This window comes from Babesia bovis, chromosome 1 (assembly GCF_000165395.2).
Source record: "Babesia bovis T2Bo chromosome 1, whole genome shotgun sequence".
NCBI classification, from domain to species: domain Eukaryota; phylum Apicomplexa; class Aconoidasida; order Piroplasmida; family Babesiidae; genus Babesia; species Babesia bovis.
In genome coordinates, this window is record NC_067396.1 from 101,015 (window position 1) to 115,470 (window position 14,456).

General features: G+C 42.0%; 11 protein-coding genes across 12 annotated transcripts; 3 read left to right on the forward strand and 8 right to left on the reverse strand.

The window, feature by feature from the left end:
- The first annotated feature begins 15 nt into the window (after positions 1-15).
- On the forward strand, positions 16-1,292 carry BBOV_I001760 (uncharacterized protein). The gene is made up of 4 exons (XM_001608779.2): positions 16-546; positions 581-866; positions 902-1,111; positions 1,147-1,292. Exons 1-4 carry the CDS (start codon positions 59-61, stop codon positions 1,288-1,290), a joined length of 1,128 nt encoding a protein of 375 aa, XP_001608829.2. The 5' UTR covers positions 16-58; the 3' UTR covers positions 1,291-1,292.
- Positions 1,283-3,351, reverse strand: BBOV_I001780 (GWT1 phosphatidylinositol glycan class W domain containing protein). The gene is made up of 10 exons (XM_051767374.1): positions 2,840-3,351; positions 2,658-2,803; positions 2,566-2,619; positions 2,475-2,530; positions 2,368-2,438; positions 2,270-2,330; positions 1,756-2,233; positions 1,651-1,720; positions 1,534-1,615; positions 1,283-1,496 (listed from the first exon to the last, which is right to left on the reverse strand). The coding sequence occupies exons 1-10, from the start codon at positions 3,242-3,244 to the stop codon at positions 1,285-1,287; spliced, it is 1,635 nt and encodes a 544-aa protein (XP_051622962.1). The 5' UTR covers positions 3,245-3,351; the 3' UTR covers positions 1,283-1,284.
- A 137-nt stretch (positions 3,352-3,488) lies between these two features.
- BBOV_I001790 (Translation initiation factor eIF3 subunit family protein) lies at positions 3,489-4,327 on the forward strand. Its single transcript, XM_001608781.2, has 5 exons — positions 3,489-3,646; positions 3,688-3,739; positions 3,775-3,896; positions 3,932-4,026; positions 4,063-4,327. The coding sequence occupies exons 1-5, from the start codon at positions 3,583-3,585 to the stop codon at positions 4,318-4,320; spliced, it is 591 nt and encodes a 196-aa protein (XP_001608831.1). The 5' UTR covers positions 3,489-3,582; the 3' UTR covers positions 4,321-4,327.
- A 298-nt stretch (positions 4,328-4,625) lies between these two features.
- On the reverse strand, positions 4,626-5,754 carry BBOV_I001800 (putative integral membrane protein). Its single transcript, XM_001608782.2, has one exon. It carries the CDS (start codon positions 5,672-5,674, stop codon positions 4,661-4,663), a length of 1,014 nt encoding a protein of 337 aa, XP_001608832.1. The 5' UTR covers positions 5,675-5,754; the 3' UTR covers positions 4,626-4,660.
- A 178-nt stretch (positions 5,755-5,932) lies between these two features.
- BBOV_I001810 (putative histone H3) lies at positions 5,933-6,607 on the reverse strand. The gene is made up of 2 exons (XM_001608783.2): positions 6,540-6,607; positions 5,933-6,375 (listed from the first exon to the last, which is right to left on the reverse strand). The coding sequence occupies exon 2, from the start codon at positions 6,373-6,375 to the stop codon at positions 5,965-5,967; it is 411 nt and encodes a 136-aa protein (XP_001608833.1). The 5' UTR covers positions 6,540-6,607; the 3' UTR covers positions 5,933-5,964.
- A 572-nt stretch (positions 6,608-7,179) lies between these two features.
- Positions 7,180-8,015, reverse strand: BBOV_I001820 (uncharacterized protein). Of its 2 annotated transcripts, XM_051767697.1 has the most exons (4): positions 7,940-8,015; positions 7,660-7,839; positions 7,503-7,619; positions 7,180-7,439 (listed from the first exon to the last, which is right to left on the reverse strand). In XM_051767697.1, exons 1-4 carry the CDS (start codon positions 7,991-7,993, stop codon positions 7,353-7,355), a joined length of 438 nt encoding a protein of 145 aa, XP_051623907.1. In that variant the 5' UTR covers positions 7,994-8,015; the 3' UTR covers positions 7,180-7,352. The 2 variants fall into 2 exon arrangements, with proteins under 2 accessions (XP_051623907.1, XP_001608834.1); XM_001608784.2 differs by lacking the exon at positions 7,940-8,015 and having other exon boundaries at positions 7,660-7,888.
- A 772-nt stretch (positions 8,016-8,787) lies between these two features.
- BBOV_I001830 (Translation initiation factor eIF3 subunit family protein) lies at positions 8,788-9,593 on the forward strand. The gene is made up of 5 exons (XM_001608785.2): positions 8,788-8,914; positions 8,956-9,007; positions 9,043-9,164; positions 9,200-9,294; positions 9,331-9,593. Exons 1-5 carry the CDS (start codon positions 8,851-8,853, stop codon positions 9,586-9,588), a joined length of 591 nt encoding a protein of 196 aa, XP_001608835.1. The 5' UTR covers positions 8,788-8,850; the 3' UTR covers positions 9,589-9,593.
- Positions 9,581-10,245, reverse strand: BBOV_I001840 (uncharacterized protein). Its single transcript, XM_051767398.1, has 3 exons — positions 9,902-10,245; positions 9,738-9,866; positions 9,581-9,702 (listed from the first exon to the last, which is right to left on the reverse strand). The coding sequence occupies exons 1-3, from the start codon at positions 10,226-10,228 to the stop codon at positions 9,601-9,603; spliced, it is 558 nt and encodes a 185-aa protein (XP_051622963.1). The 5' UTR covers positions 10,229-10,245; the 3' UTR covers positions 9,581-9,600.
- Positions 10,152-11,252, reverse strand: BBOV_I001850 (putative integral membrane protein). The gene has a single exon (XM_051767407.1). The coding sequence runs from the start codon at positions 11,238-11,240 to the stop codon at positions 10,155-10,157; it is 1,086 nt and encodes a 361-aa protein (XP_051622964.1). The 5' UTR covers positions 11,241-11,252; the 3' UTR covers positions 10,152-10,154.
- Positions 11,253-11,509: 257 nt separating this feature from the next.
- BBOV_I001860 (putative histone H3) lies at positions 11,510-12,166 on the reverse strand. Its single transcript, XM_001608788.2, has 2 exons — positions 12,091-12,166; positions 11,510-11,926 (listed from the first exon to the last, which is right to left on the reverse strand). Exon 2 carries the CDS (start codon positions 11,924-11,926, stop codon positions 11,516-11,518), a length of 411 nt encoding a protein of 136 aa, XP_001608838.1. The 5' UTR covers positions 12,091-12,166; the 3' UTR covers positions 11,510-11,515.
- A 139-nt stretch (positions 12,167-12,305) lies between these two features.
- On the reverse strand, positions 12,306-14,109 carry BBOV_I001870 (uncharacterized protein). The gene has a single exon (XM_001608789.2). It carries the CDS (start codon positions 13,829-13,831, stop codon positions 12,329-12,331), a length of 1,503 nt encoding a protein of 500 aa, XP_001608839.1. The 5' UTR covers positions 13,832-14,109; the 3' UTR covers positions 12,306-12,328.
- Between the last annotated feature and the right edge of the window lie 347 nt (positions 14,110-14,456).

Here is a 14,456-nt window from a genome sequence, read left to right on the forward strand (position 1 = left end):
TGCAAGTGTGTCGTGACTAACATTGACACTCGAATAATATACGATATATGTACATAAAATGGATGACTTTAAGACTGAAGATGATGTGCACACTTCCTGCGATGTTTCACCTAGTAGAAGCACACGCATGAATCGAATAGAGAATATCGAAATTCCAACCGACGAGTCAATCAGGGATACCACGGCATACGAGTCGACTCCCAAAGATGACGAGCTACCAGATGGGTGGGTGAAGGTTGGCAAAGGATTGGTATTCGACGTGCCCATAACGCCAACGATGCGATCAGCCAGAAGATCTCCAAACAGACCACACTTCGTTTTTACACAGGCTAGTGATTCAAGAACTACAAGGCAGCTCAGGAATACTCTACTGGAGATTGATAGAAAGGCTATGCGCATGATGAAACAGGAAAACAATGTCAAAATCAGAGCCAACAGACCTACAAATGAGCAGCAAGATACACTTAGACAACGCTCAGTGGGTCGCTGTAGCAGTGTTAATGCAACTAGACAACCGGCCCCCGAACCAAGTAATAGGTGTACTAGGTAGATGACATGCCAAACATTTCATATGTTTCAGAATGATGAGATCTAGAGCGGTGACACCCATAGGACAGACATCGAATACACAAAACGATGCCTTAGATAGAAAGATTGCACTATTAAAGAGGCAACATGAACGTGAAGTTATAGCGGCGAAACAACAAGTATTAGATCAAGTTGACGTGTTGGTTAAGAAATACAGACAATTGGCCATAGATGCCGTCCGAGTAGCAAGGGATGAACAACATAAGGCTGAGCAGGAACGTAGAAATGCTTACGAAGCATGTGCCAGATATGAGGCAGATTTGATGACCAATGTTAGGGTATGTCTATATGTGCTTCTATAACATTGCAACAGAATGCCATAGCTCAACTAAAGGTGTCTAATAAAGCAGAACACGAACGTTTATTGGCAGAAAGGGATGCTTTACAAAGACGCTGTCAAGATTTAATGCCCTCCAATACGTTAAATGGACCGGCTCTGGATCGCATCACTGCCAAAATCATTTCACAATTTCACGATAACCAGAAATTTAACATGGACCTTATAGACGACAGCGTCGACATGGTTGGTGCACATGTAAAAACTATATAAACGTACAGATACTTAAAGAATATGTTACCTTCCAAAAAATGGCAGCTGACCTCATGATAAAAAAGTTTGCCACACGTGGATGTACACTGACAAACGACGATGCTACTGAGTTTGTTGATAAGGCGGTAGCGGTAAATGGTCTAGAGTTATAGCAATTTTAGCCCGTGGCGATCTATGACCAAAACAGCGACGCAGCATATGATACCGTATATAACCAACAGTGGGTACATGAATACTATAGGCAGCAGTAGGGGTTGTGCCCATAAGTTTATAGTCCCGGTAATAAAGTTGGCCAGTAGGAAGAATACGAATGAATGCCTTCCAATGCAATCTAAAACTGTAGAGTCAATCCTGTTACCTGTACCCGATAGCCAACGTTAGGCTTAGACTCTTACCGAATATTATTTCCGCCAATAGTACGGTGAAAAGACCCCAAGTGAATACGCATCCAGTGTTTAGAACGAACCTGGCATTACCCTGAAATAACATATATATCACCGCCAGAAACTGACCAGAGTCCTAGAACTAGGCAGTCCGATAAGGTACAGCATATACGATCCCAACCCACAGCACAACCATGTTCTGTACATCAATGTTTGTATCGAAATTCGCCATACACGCTTAGGCGCAGTAAAGTATATGCTTGTCCTCGTTTTTCGTATATAAATTTGCAAGACTGGGTCACACTGTAGCCAAACAAAAACAAAGTCACACTGTTTGGAATGGCTACAATACCCTCCTTGTTAGCACTGAATATTCCAACACGTTTGATCATTGGTAGAACGGTAGCCAAATTAAAGTACCATAAGGCAATCTCGTAAAACGTTCCAATCATCACTGGTACTAATGCAACAAAATTAGGGGGCACAATGGAAAGAATGATCTCCGATGCTGCACATTTGTGAATAAACTGCGACGTAATAAGCTCACATATCTTTGCCACAGCTAGGGCAAGAAAGAAATTCCAATGAACACCATATTCTTCCACTGGGACATTGTAATTCACTGCCCTAGTAGAAACAAGCCTTAGGATACCAAGTAGAATAAGAGGGAAATTACGCCGTAGGATTTTAGTTATATCACGAGGAATATTGTCTACCGAATATTTGAGTGACCTATTATAGAGCTTACTTTTACTTAAGGCACGCATAGATCCTGAATGGACTATCATGAATCCACATCCAATATCCATCTGCAAGCCGTTATTATCTAGTTAAATGTTAACTTACAGCAGAGAATCCATTAAAAAATGTTTTTGAACAGTGGCGATTAAAGTGCAGGTTGTCATATGCCAGTATTGCTGAAGTGATTTAAGTATGCAACCCAACCAAGATACCTATTATAGTAGCCAACATAAATAGCCCCCTAAATCTAACGACCAACGATCCGAAACTGGAACATAGCTGTATTTCCCATATACTACATACCAAACAAAATCTGATGGTGTCTGTTTTCGTCTGGTTATTAGGATCAATGTGGACCTGATGTACGTACAATACAAACGTGATGCAGCACTCACAGGTGCACTATGGAGACTATTAAAGCGTTGAAACCATCTTGGATAAGAACAAAAACTGTATTGTATATTAAAAGAATGCACATGCTGTATATGCATTGCATTGCTGAGGAATCCGATGCACGGTAGCAACTAATAATGCCGGTTAGCTATAGCACTATGTCATAAACATAAGATACACTCACACTCAATACCAGAGTAAACAACAAAGCGGTACGAGTAGACTCCCATCCTCCATCTATGCCGTGCAGAGAATCCTGCAACGAACGATACAGAGTATTAGTGGTTCTCAGAACGCAGCCATGGGCATTCATATACCACAGAGACAACAATGTATGTTTAATGATGCCAGCATATTTATTGTAAAACGATAATAAACTAGTGTAATCTAAGACCTTAGGAGTTGTATTCACGTTCAATGAATACACCTCCATAAGAGTGGCGTAGAATCCCTGATCCTTTTGAGCTAATGCATGGTTGTAAACATCTACAATGGCATTGTGGGAGCTAGTTGGCACCGAAGGTAGAATCGTCGGCCTCAGTAGGTTAACGGGGCAGACATTGACCCCGTAACGCTCTAGAGGCGACATTGGCAGGCTCAGGTTAAAGTGAACGTGAAAGGCATACACAGATAAGGTTTTAGCGTAGAGATACAGGCAGCTCTGCCTCTGTGGTACACATACATAGAGTAATGTGAGTACATTGCAAGTGTTAAAAAACTACTGGGCGCCGCATTTAGGCCAATGTGTAGCCTCGGCCTCCCCATGTGTTCCGTTTGTTGCACGTGGCGCTTGTGGCACGATGTATGAGGTAGGATCCTTTGTTTATATATTATTTGTACATTTGAGGGTTTCCTTCTGTGTTTTTGAGAGAATCTAGGCTGATTTGTGTAGTATCGAGTCTCCGTGTTTGTGCCATAGGTATTACCATGGCTGAAGACAGCGACACGCTTGACTGCTGGGACGCTTACACTGACTCTGAGGATGATCAGCGTATGTTTGATGATGTTGATGTTGGTTGAAGTGTGTTACAGCTCCGTCTAATGTTGATGTGAGTTCTCTGTCTGCTAAACTCCAGGCTCAAAAGTATGTTGAGTGTTGTTGTTGTGAGTATTTCGCAGGCTGAGCGAGTCTGCTGATCGCGATTTTGTAGATGATTTGTTTGGCGTACCAAGCAGGTCTGGTGGTAACGCCATTGACCACGGTAACGACGTGTTTTCGCAGAATCCAATAACTGCCGTCAGTAAGTTTTGTTTTATTTTTGATTATAGGTTGCAGTTCCTACGGACCCCCTTTCACATGTGAGTCTGAAATGCCTAAAGGACTGTGACGAAGTAGCTAAGAAACTATCGCAGAAGATAGAGCAGAGCTCAGTGGGTTTTCCGTTTGGTGTTTGTGATGGTTATTAGGCTAAGAGTGCGATTTGGCTGCAGTTTCTGGATACCTTGTTCCAATCGTGCGAGAAGAAATTGGAGCTTAGGGATCTGCAGACTTTGAAGAGGAAGGTTGAGTCTGCCATCAAGTCCAAGGAAGCTAAGCAGAGCCAGGCCACCTTTTCTAAGAAGAAGCCTAATGACGTGACTAGTGCTAAGAACTACCAGGACGAGTTAGATATGCTATACGGTGATTTGAGTGACGACGACGATGAACCGTTGTACTATCAATAATTGAACCAGTGTCTAATTTTTGATTTCACTGTGGAATGCCTGGAGGAGGCGTTGTTGAACAATTGCTTCTACCTCTGTTGCTGGTTTTTCTATTTTTGTGCGTGTGTTAACTTCCTGTTACCGTTGTTGCTCTTCTCATAGAAACTAACCTCCTTGATTGGGCCCCAAAATTCAGGGTCACGCGTTGTGACGACACTGGGCAGATCATTCTTGTATGTATTTACGAAGTTGTTACGAATCATTCGTGGCTGTAATTGCAAGACTGTGTGAATGTTTTATAGGTAGGGGAAGTATATATAATTCATTTATACATGATATTATATTTTTGAAGTATAAGTTTTCATGTGCTACGAGTAACGCGGCCGAATCTTAAAGGTTCAACAAATACGCCGTCCTTCAAACTCTTACCGTATAAGAGATAGCAGATGAATGACACCATGCTAAATACTGAAGCTATCAAAAAGACCTTGGAGCTCAGAGCTAATGGACAAGTGGTAAGATCTCCATTGATGTCAACACAATGGGCGTAATTGGCGCCATAGATATAATATAATGAGCTGATAATGCCCATGCTGAATGTAGTAATCCAAATAATAATGCTTATGATTTCATATATCCTGAAAGAATCCATGGTGGTGGATCTCTTGTTGTAGTTGCATCTTATGACACAAGCAATTAAAATTGGGAAAATCAATAGCATGGTTGCAAGTGCAATCGACATGATTACCTTCCCAGATTTTTGGAAGTCAGCAATACCAGAACACAACACATCGTAAATTGGGCGTCCATGTTTTTCAATGAACTCAACCTCCTTGGCGCCATCAAGAAGGCCAACTTGATCAATGCGCCTAAATACATCAATACGTAATGGGTAGGAATCGCTGCTTGATGCTGGGACGGGTACTTTGCAATAATTTTCTTGCAATATACTCTTGTACGAAAGACTGTTAGTGAATGACAGAGTAGCGTTACCTATGGTCGCGTAGTTGAAACGCTTCAAATCGAAACCTCCGATGTATGTTTCGCTGCTGCCCTCAACACCTAATAGTTTGTATTCAATTTTCATCATCCTCCATTTGTCAGATGCTATGGTGCACAATACCAACAAAGCCGAGAGGTAAAGGAAGGCCAAGCATGGAATACAACTGTATTTGCATACGGCCCTTACGTATTTGCTCATTGTGGTCGATGGTCTAGGTCTAATTTCAGACGTTGCATCCTTAGCAGCTTCTCTGAAAGATATCTTCGTGCTTGGAAAAGGTGTGCTTGAAGAGAAGACACTGTTGGACGACATGGTATACTCGGGACCTGTGTTTACACGAGACATTTCCTTGCCTTCTGAACCTTCTTTCATTTTTTAAAATATATGTGAGCTTCAAGATTGATTTTAAAGTAATGGATGTCGAAAATGTTAATACGACAATAATTGGTTCTTCGATGAATCAACAGGGTACATCAAAGAAATGAAAATTCAAAAAACTCCACTTATGATACAATATAATACTGCTTCAAACTTACAGTTATATGTAACAGATCGACATTGTGTGTACACGAAATGATAATTATTAGATCGGGGAGACAGATCTCCTATGTCTCCATAAAAAATTAAGAAGGCAGATGAGAGCAGCAGCATCTGCTATATCATTAAGCTCTCTCACCCCTGATCCTCCTGGCAAGCTGTATGTCCTTGGGCATGATGGTAACACGCTTAGCGTGGATGGCACAAAGGTTGGTGTCCTCAAAGAGGCCAACCAAGTACGCCTCAGCAGCCTCCTGCAGAGCCAAAACAGCTTGCGATTGGAAACGCAGCTCCGTCTTAAAGTCCTCAGCAATCTCACGTACCAGACGCTGGAAAGGCAACTTGCGAATTAACAACTCAGTCGATTTCTGGAATTTACGAATCTCACGCAGAGCCACGGTACCAGGGCGATAACGGTGTGGTTTCTTCACTCCAGCCGCCACAGGCGCTGATTTACGTGCAGCCTTAGTAGCCAGTTGTTTACGAGGGGCCTTGCCACCAGTTGACTTGCGCGCAGTCTGCTTGGTGCGGGCCATCTGTACAAACCGTCAACAAATCGCAGTCAAACACATGAAATTATACTGCACAAAATAGCAAACAACACATTCATACACCGTTGGAATACAGTAGACCACAATTTGCTTTCATAGGCTAATACAGATGATCTATCCATGGCGAATGCAGACGTCACCAAACATACCTCGACAACAACCAAACGAACCAAAGCACCTGCTAGTATTGAATGTGATAACGATCGTTACAATTAACAGTACAAATTAAGTAATGAACTGTCGCTAACAACGAGAATTACGATGCAACTTGTGTGGCAACACAAAACAATGTGTGATCGCAGAGGCACCAATCATCAACATGACACCATTTTTAAATATACGTGTTAATATTTACTACTAATGTGTACTAGAATTTATAATAGAAATCAGATGTGTACACCAATGATGAGATAAATGTTCATCGAATTATCGACGCAAATCTGTGACTCAATGTTGGCGTGATCTTACGCGCTTTAGGTATCACAAAGTTTAGGATAGTATTACAAAAGGGTTATAGCACGTGAATCTGCATATGGACACCCATAAACCGGTAGGAACACTGATAACCGTGAATTAAAACAACCTGAATCATAATTAATGCAGTATAGATTAAAATGACTTGATTTTTACAACATACACCGCAAAGTTTGATATGTCGCTTTGAAAATGCTAAAATACGTATAATAACCCTTTAGTTCAAACTTTAATAGTGTTGATTTAAAAAGGTTTACAGAACAAAATGGCTTCCTTTTTAATATAATAAAGCGTATGCTACTTTTGCATACTTCCGATTAATGAGTCTACAAAAATTTGTATACTACGCGCCACGCAGAAAAATGATGGCAGCCATGTTGCATTGTAAATCTTCACAACCATTTGCAGACAAAATGGCAGCATCATGGCATATGTACAATTGATACGTCAACCTAGATAATAAGGAATATCAAACAAATCGGTTTATATCATTTTTGGCCGTAGCCACCCCAACCGATAGACCATTGGTTAAAAGCCACACTGAGACCATCCTGAGCCATCTGCAATATAGGTACCTGCATAATGATAAGTTGAGTGGTATACATGGGTGCTGATATCTGGATGGGATACACACTTACAGCGCCTGAGTACGTCATCATATCGCCCATTGTCTCCCATACAGATTCATCAGGACCCATTGGATGAACTTCAATTGTAGCATTGTTATACGTAATATCCTTGCACTTTAGCAATTGCTGAATCAGGATGATTCCAATCAACGCAGGCAATAATTACCTCGATGTGTGCTGTAGATGCAAATACAACCATAAAGCGCGAAATTTTATTCGGGGCAGAAACCTTTTCAACATACACCACTGGGGAGAACCACGAAGCAAAAGCACGGCAGTTATCAACGGTAAAGTCAGGGTCGAAGCCGCTCATATGCACTGTCGAACCGCGGTGAAAGCCAGAGGACTGCCACATTTTTAATTTTTATTATTAAAACGAATCATTACTATAAAAACATTGCACAAAGTAATAACAACAAGAATAAGCTTGACATTACACCACTTACATCGTATTCATCATCACTGCCTGACGTAGCGCGTGTTAGCATTCTCAGTGTCATTTTTCACTAAATCATTATATAATATCAAATAATGTATTATATTGTATATCATTCAAATGTGTCAACGTGATTCTCTTATGAATCGAGCAACAACCCGTAGACAATGTGTTTCCTTATAACGCAACAAAATTGTCCAGTCAACAATTGTTGTCAAAAGAAAGCCAATCAAAATTTCATTTACAATTGTACAATATATGGTATGGTGTAACATATTTATCAATTATTTCCAAACGTATACGACGATAGCATGGTGACAATTGATTATTACAATGTTTAAAGCAACTATATGGCAAAAGAATGGTTAAAACCTTATATTGTAGAGATATAATTTAATAACATAACAAGAATAATAAATATAGGACTATTCAACACGTAGAATCCCTGATCCTTTTGAGCTAATGCATGGTTGTAAACATCTACAATGGCATTGTGGGAGCTAGTTGGCACCGAAGGTAGAATCGTCGGCCTCAGTAGGTTAACGGGGCAGACATTGACCCCGTAACGCTCTAGAGGCGACATTGGCAGGCTCAGGTTAAAGTGAACGTGAAAGGCATACACAGATAAGGTTTTAGCGTAGAGATACAGGCAGCTCTGCCTCTGTGGTACACATACATAGAGTAATGTGAGTACATTGCAAGTGTTAAAAAACTACTGGGCGCCGCATTTAGGCCAATGTGTAGCCTCGGCCTCCCCATGTGTTCCGTTTGTTGCACGTGGCGCTTGTGGCACGATGTATGAGGTAGGATCCTTTGTTTATATATTATTTGTACATTTGAGGGTTTCCTTCTGTGTTTTTGAGAGAATCTAGGCTGATTTGTGTAGTATCGAGTCTCCGTGTTTGTGCCATAGGTATTACCATGGCTGAAGACAGCGACACGCTTGACTGCTGGGACGCTTACACTGACTCTGAGGATGATCAGCGTATGTTTGATGATGTTGATGTTGGTTGAAGTGTGTTACAGCTCCGTCTAATGTTGATGTGAGTTCTCTGTCTGCTAAACTCCAGGCTCAAAAGTATGTTGAGTGTTGTTGTTGTGAGTATTTCGCAGGCTGAGCGAGTCTGCTGATCGCGATTTTGTAGATGATTTGTTTGGCGTACCAAGCAGGTCTGGTGGTAACGCCATTGACCACGGTAACGACGTGTTTTCGCAGAATCCAATAACTGCCGTCAGTAAGTTTTGTTTTATTTTTGATTATAGGTTGCAGTTCCTACGGACCCCCTTTCACATGTGAGTCTGAAATGCCTAAAGGACTGTGACGAAGTAGCTAAGAAACTATCGCAGAAGATAGAGCAGAGCTCAGTGGGTTTTCCGTTTGGTGTTTGTGATGGTTATTAGGCTAAGAGTGCGATTTGGCTGCAGTTTCTGGATACCTTGTTCCAATCGTGCGAGAAGAAATTGGAGCTTAGGGATCTGCAGACTTTGAAGAGGAAGGTTGAGTCTGCCATCAAGTCCAAGGAAGCTAAGCAGAGCCAGGCCACCTTTTCTAAGAAGAAGCCTAATGACGTGACTAGTGCTAAGAACTACCAGGACGAGTTAGATATGCTATACGGTGATTTGAGTGACGACGACGATGAACCGTTGTACTATCAATAATTGAACCAGTGTCTAATTTTTGATTTCACTGTGGAATGCCTGGAGGAGGCGTTGTTGAACTATTGCTTCTACCTCTGTTGCTGGGTTTTCTATTTTTGTGCGTGTGTTAACTTCCTGTTACCCTTGTTAATCTTCTCATGGAAACTAACCTCCTTGATTGGGCCCCAAAATTCAGGGTCACGCGTTGTGACGACTCTGGGCAAACGAAGCAGATCTTCTGTTCGTAATTCCGAGATTTGTGGCCGCAATTCTTGCAATACAATATGCTCTATAGGAGCCTGTGATGTGTTACATTAGATTTCATATAACTTACTTCAAACTCTCGCGCAGCGATTAGTAGTTGGTAAAGCTGACCTGCCGTTGCGCTGCACAGACGACTCTCAAGAGCACGCACAAATTTATTCCCGACCTCAGATGTATAAAATTCTTTACATTCATAACCGTGAAGTTTCAAATTTTTGTGTATATATGCACAAACAGCAATCCACTCCCCGTAATGCCGTAGTCCACCTACACTAAAACGACTTGCAGGCCACTTAGGAGTAGAATCCGTTAATACTGGCTTACTAAACTTCACTTTGCGCCGTTCTACCATGCAATTGACTTGATACATCAGTTGCCTCAATGCCACGCTTTTCATTTCTACTGCTCAAATTGTTTCTGTATCGGTAGTAGTGATCCATTGATACTGGCTCATGCTGAACACCGTTGCGCAAACTGATTCCATACAAAATATAAAATGCGTAAGATAAAATGTTGCATATGGTAAACACCATGAACAAATAGTAACTACCACCAAGTGGACAATTGAATATTTCCCCGAATTTATCAACACAGAAATCGAAATTCTCCGCTAAGGCGTAGTAGAACAATACGTATATTCCAATTATTCCTGATGTAGCCCAAAGAAAACTAAATATACTTTCATACCACCAGTAAACCGATGAGTTTTCCGCTGTCTTGTTATAAATGTTACGTGATATTGCAATGCCAAACTGAAGAACAAATAGTACACCAGCAACGGCTACAGATATGAATGTATTACCATTTACCCATTCTAGCACTCTTATTCCAGAGCACATGACATCATAAATTGGACGACCGTGGTTATAGAAGAACATGGGATGTTTGTCTACATCTAATAGACCAACATCGTCAATCTGTCTCCAAATTTCTGGGTGATATTGATATTTCGGATCCTTCGGTGTAGGTGTATGAACGTTACAGTACTTGTTTTCAAGTATATCCCTGTAACCATATCTGGTTTCGAAAACTCGTGTTACTCCTTCCTTTACTGCACGGTCAACTCGTCTCATAGAGAAACCACCTAACATGGTACTGCTAAGACCCTTAACGTCACCTATAGAGTATTCAATTCGATTATATCTCCAGCTGTCCGCAGCAATGGATACAACCAATATGATTAACCCGATGTAGTATAGAAAAAATGACGGAATGTAACTATATTGGCATATTTTTTTGAATACAGTTGGTGCTGTTTTGTATGCGGTTTCACTAATTGTTGAACGGTTATCATCGGTAAATGTTATCGAACTGTTGCCATAGTTAGTTTGTGTTCTCTGTTCTGCTTCTAGAAATTCGCCACCTAGACTCGTTTCCATACGAGAAATGTCGACAAATTTGCCATTCATCTTATACGATAAGATTATTATAACGTTTTATTCTACGGAAAAATAGACTCCAGGGTCAACGGATCAATGTATATGATTCAAAATGTGATTATATCACAGTGAAAATCGAGTAGTAAATATTTTATTGAGGCTTAGAAATTTATAGACGCATCAAGATATCGATGATGGCACTACGTAATACCGAAAGCACTGCTAACGTGTCCCCGATCATACTAGATCCGAGATCTCCACATATAGAAAAAAGATAACTACGTTTATTAACCAATAATATGTGATTATGCTCTCTCACCCCTGATCCTCCTGGCAAGCTGTATGTCCTTGGGCATGATGGTAACACGCTTAGCGTGGATGGCACAAAGGTTGGTGTCCTCAAAGAGGCCAACCAAGTACGCCTCAGCAGCCTCCTGCAGAGCCAAAACAGCTTGCGATTGGAAACGCAGCTCCGTCTTAAAGTCCTCAGCAATCTCACGTACCAGACGCTGGAAAGGCAACTTGCGAATTAACAACTCAGTCGATTTCTGGAATTTACGAATCTCACGCAGAGCCACGGTACCAGGGCGATAACGGTGTGGTTTCTTCACTCCAGCCGCCACAGGCGCTGATTTACGTGCAGCCTTAGTAGCCAGTTGTTTACGAGGGGCCTTGCCACCAGTTGACTTGCGCGCAGTCTGCTTGGTGCGGGCCATCTGTACAAACCGTCAACAAATCGCAGTCAAACACATGAAATTATACTGCACAAAATAGCAAACAACACATTCATACACCAGTGGAATACAGTAGACCACAATTTGCTTTCATAGGCTAATACAGATGATCTATCCATGGCGAATGCAGACGTCACCAAACATACCTCGACAACAACCAAACGAACCAAAGCACCTGCTAGTATTGAATGTGATAACGATCGTTACAATTAACAGTACAAATTAAGTAATGAACTGTCGCTAACAACGAGAATTACGATGCAACTTGTGTGGCAACACAAAACAATGTGTGACGGCTGACTGAAATGTTCACCTACTATATATATAGGCTGTCATAGTGATATTAAGTGCAAGTACGTAGGCGTTATTTTATCTTGATTCGACTCATTCCTCGTCTCCTGCTTCTTGTACTTCTTCAACAGCTTCTTTCCCAGATTCTACCACCTTCTGAGCTTCATCTACTACTTCTGAGTTCTCCCCGACCTTGGAGGAGTTGCGCTGAGCCATAAGCTCTTCTAAGCGCTTCTCAGCGTTGGCCAGTTTTTGTTCCTGGGAAGCACGCATGGCATCAATATCACAGTCCTTACGCAATTCGTGGAAATGGCGTAACTTTTCCTCCAGCTTTTGCAAGCATTCGGGTATGGATTCCATTGATGTGGGTGGTGCAACACCGCATGATTCGAAGTAACCGATGGTTACCATGTCCAACTTAATCCCAACACTCTTAGTCTTTTCACGGGGAGCTTTGCTTTTAGACTTTTGTTTCGGTGGAATAAAGTACTCATCACGCCCTTTCTTTGGGATCACGCGAGTTCCCTGATTGGTTCCTGATGGCTGGGCCACAGGAGCCTCTTCCACCTTGTCGACTTCAACGTTATCCTGAGTATTCAAACGCGTTACATAACCAATAACTTGGTCTAGAAGACGAATTTCTTTTTCGTATGGCAAGAATGTCAAGTTGTCCAACTGAGTACGCATCTGCTTAATTTCCTGCTCAAGATTGCGACGTTCACGCTCCTCCTGCTGCTTCTTCTGGCGCTGCTGTTGAAGCTGACGTTGTTTGGCATAGTATGCGTTGTTCAGCTCGTTCAACTGCTCAATAAGCCTGGTTTTGTTTGCGTTGCGTTCCTTAAGTTCGGTTGAAATAACCTTTCGTTGGTCCCGCAATTCCCTTAAACCATCAAAGTGCTTGCGGTCACTTTCATTGAGTACTGAAAGGCGCTGTGCCTCCTCACGTCTAATCTTACGCAACTCATTCATCTGGTTCCTGAGTTCATCCAACTGGGTTTTCATGTTAGCAACAACGTTATCACCAGTAGCTGCCTGGCGGGAGTTTTCGAACATCTCGAGGGAAGTCTTGGCCTGACGCAACTGCTGTAATTGCTGCATCATGTTCTTCTCCTCCTTTAGGGTCATAGAAGTGGTCTCCATACGAACCTCAAGCTGCTGCATCAGGCGCTCGATTTCGGCCTCACTCTTGAATCCAACACCCTGGCGCATTTCATTAAGTGCTTTTGTCTTCTCACGGGCCTCCTTCTGATGGTTGTCGATGACAGTTAAACACCTAGATCGCTGTGCTTCCAAGTCATTGATACGCAACTGCAAATCGTCCAAGCGTCCCTTAATAGCACCCTTCTCACCACCTTCATTCTCACGACGGTTGTCATCAATTTGCTTGTTCAAAGCATTCAATTTCTCATGAAGACGTGTAATCTCACGTGATTCCTCGTCAATTTGCTTCTTCAAAGGGATCTCTTCCGGGCGGAGTGGACGGGGTGGGCGGCGTTCTCCACGCTCACCACGTTGACCGCGCTCTGGGCGGTCACCCCTTTCAGGACGCCTACCACGAGGGGCAGGATTGACTGGTTCGGCTACGCTGGTGGCCATCTTTATAGACAAACTGGGGCGTAGGTAGAAGTCAGAACATCGAAAAGAAGCACTAGAGCGTTATATAACGAAGCAAACACGCGAGATAGACTACACGCAATCAAAATTGAAAATAGACTTGATGCGAAGTTGAGGTTGCTGTATCGTAGACGCGAAACAGCAATGGCGATCAACAACGGTGAGTGTACTAGTACAGAACCAAATGAATGTACATCGGACGGCCTTCAAACGCGCGAATATCAACACTGGAACGTTTAAGGTAAAACCCACAGACTTACGCTATGTGTAAAACTGCAAAGGGAAAGGCAATCCTGCGCGACACCAACTGTGGGGACGCCACAACGAGACACCTGTCATCATTATGGCATCTTAAACTACTCATTATGAATTATAGATCACGTATTTACACCAATGAGGTAATAACTGATTATTATGCGTGCATAGAAGCCACATGGGAGGCCTCCGTGTCTATTGTCCAACCATTAAAAATATTTCATTTATGTTAGTCAAATCATCGCTAAAGCTACCGTACAACGCACGTATCTCCTTTATGTAATTCAATATACATTATGATTACACACTGAGGTGAATTTGTGTTTATCTAAAATGCGGAATCCTGTATATA

Coding starts and splice junctions, on each gene's coding strand:
- BBOV_I001760 (XM_001608779.2), top strand. CDS start 59: ATGGATGACTTTAAGACTGAAGATGATGTGCACACTTCCTGCGATGTT. Junction 547..580: donor CCAAGTAATAGGTGTACTAG/GTAGATGACATG, acceptor CATATGTTTCAG/AATGATGAGATCTAGAGCGG. Junction 867..901: donor ATTTGATGACCAATGTTAGG/GTATGTCTATAT, acceptor ACATTGCAACAG/AATGCCATAGCTCAACTAAA.
- BBOV_I001780 (XM_051767374.1), bottom strand. CDS start 3,244: ATGTCGCCTCTAGAGCGTTACGGGGTCAATGTCTGCCCCGTTAACCTA. Junction 2,531..2,565: donor ACACCATCAGATTTTGTTTG/GTATGTAGTATA, acceptor GCTATGTTCCAG/TTTCGGATCGTTGGTCGTTA. Junction 2,234..2,269: donor TATGCGTGCCTTAAGTAAAA/GTAAGCTCTATA, acceptor AATATTCGGTAG/ACAATATTCCTCGTGATATA.
- BBOV_I001790 (XM_001608781.2), top strand. CDS start 3,583: ATGGCTGAAGACAGCGACACGCTTGACTGCTGGGACGCTTACACTGAC. Junction 3,740..3,774: donor GCTAAACTCCAGGCTCAAAA/GTATGTTGAGTG, acceptor AGTATTTCGCAG/GCTGAGCGAGTCTGCTGATC. Junction 3,897..3,931: donor GAATCCAATAACTGCCGTCA/GTAAGTTTTGTT, acceptor TATAGGTTGCAG/TTCCTACGGACCCCCTTTCA.
- BBOV_I001800 (XM_001608782.2), bottom strand. CDS start 5,674: ATGAAAGAAGGTTCAGAAGGCAAGGAAATGTCTCGTGTAAACACAGGT.
- BBOV_I001810 (XM_001608783.2), bottom strand. CDS start 6,375: ATGGCCCGCACCAAGCAGACTGCGCGCAAGTCAACTGGTGGCAAGGCC.
- BBOV_I001820 (XM_051767697.1), bottom strand. CDS start 7,993: ATGACACTGAGAATGCTAACACGCGCTACGTCAGGCAGTGATGATGAA. Junction 7,840..7,939: donor GCAGTGATGATGAATACGAT/GTAAGTGGTGTA, acceptor AAAATGTGGCAG/TCCTCTGGCTTTCACCGCGG. Junction 7,620..7,659: donor CATCTACAGCACACATCGAG/GTAATTATTGCC, acceptor ATCCTGATTCAG/CAATTGCTAAAGTGCAAGGA.
- BBOV_I001830 (XM_001608785.2), top strand. CDS start 8,851: ATGGCTGAAGACAGCGACACGCTTGACTGCTGGGACGCTTACACTGAC. Junction 9,165..9,199: donor GAATCCAATAACTGCCGTCA/GTAAGTTTTGTT, acceptor TATAGGTTGCAG/TTCCTACGGACCCCCTTTCA. Junction 9,295..9,330: donor AGAAGATAGAGCAGAGCTCA/GTGGGTTTTCCG, acceptor GATGGTTATTAG/GCTAAGAGTGCGATTTGGCT.
- BBOV_I001840 (XM_051767398.1), bottom strand. CDS start 10,228: ATGAAAAGCGTGGCATTGAGGCAACTGATGTATCAAGTCAATTGCATG. Junction 9,867..9,901: donor TCGCTGCGCGAGAGTTTGAA/GTAAGTTATATG, acceptor AACACATCACAG/GCTCCTATAGAGCATATTGT. Junction 9,703..9,737: donor TTTGGGGCCCAATCAAGGAG/GTTAGTTTCCAT, acceptor CAAGGGTAACAG/GAAGTTAACACACGCACAAA.
- BBOV_I001850 (XM_051767407.1), bottom strand. CDS start 11,240: ATGAATGGCAAATTTGTCGACATTTCTCGTATGGAAACGAGTCTAGGT.
- BBOV_I001860 (XM_001608788.2), bottom strand. CDS start 11,926: ATGGCCCGCACCAAGCAGACTGCGCGCAAGTCAACTGGTGGCAAGGCC.
- BBOV_I001870 (XM_001608789.2), bottom strand. CDS start 13,831: ATGGCCACCAGCGTAGCCGAACCAGTCAATCCTGCCCCTCGTGGTAGG.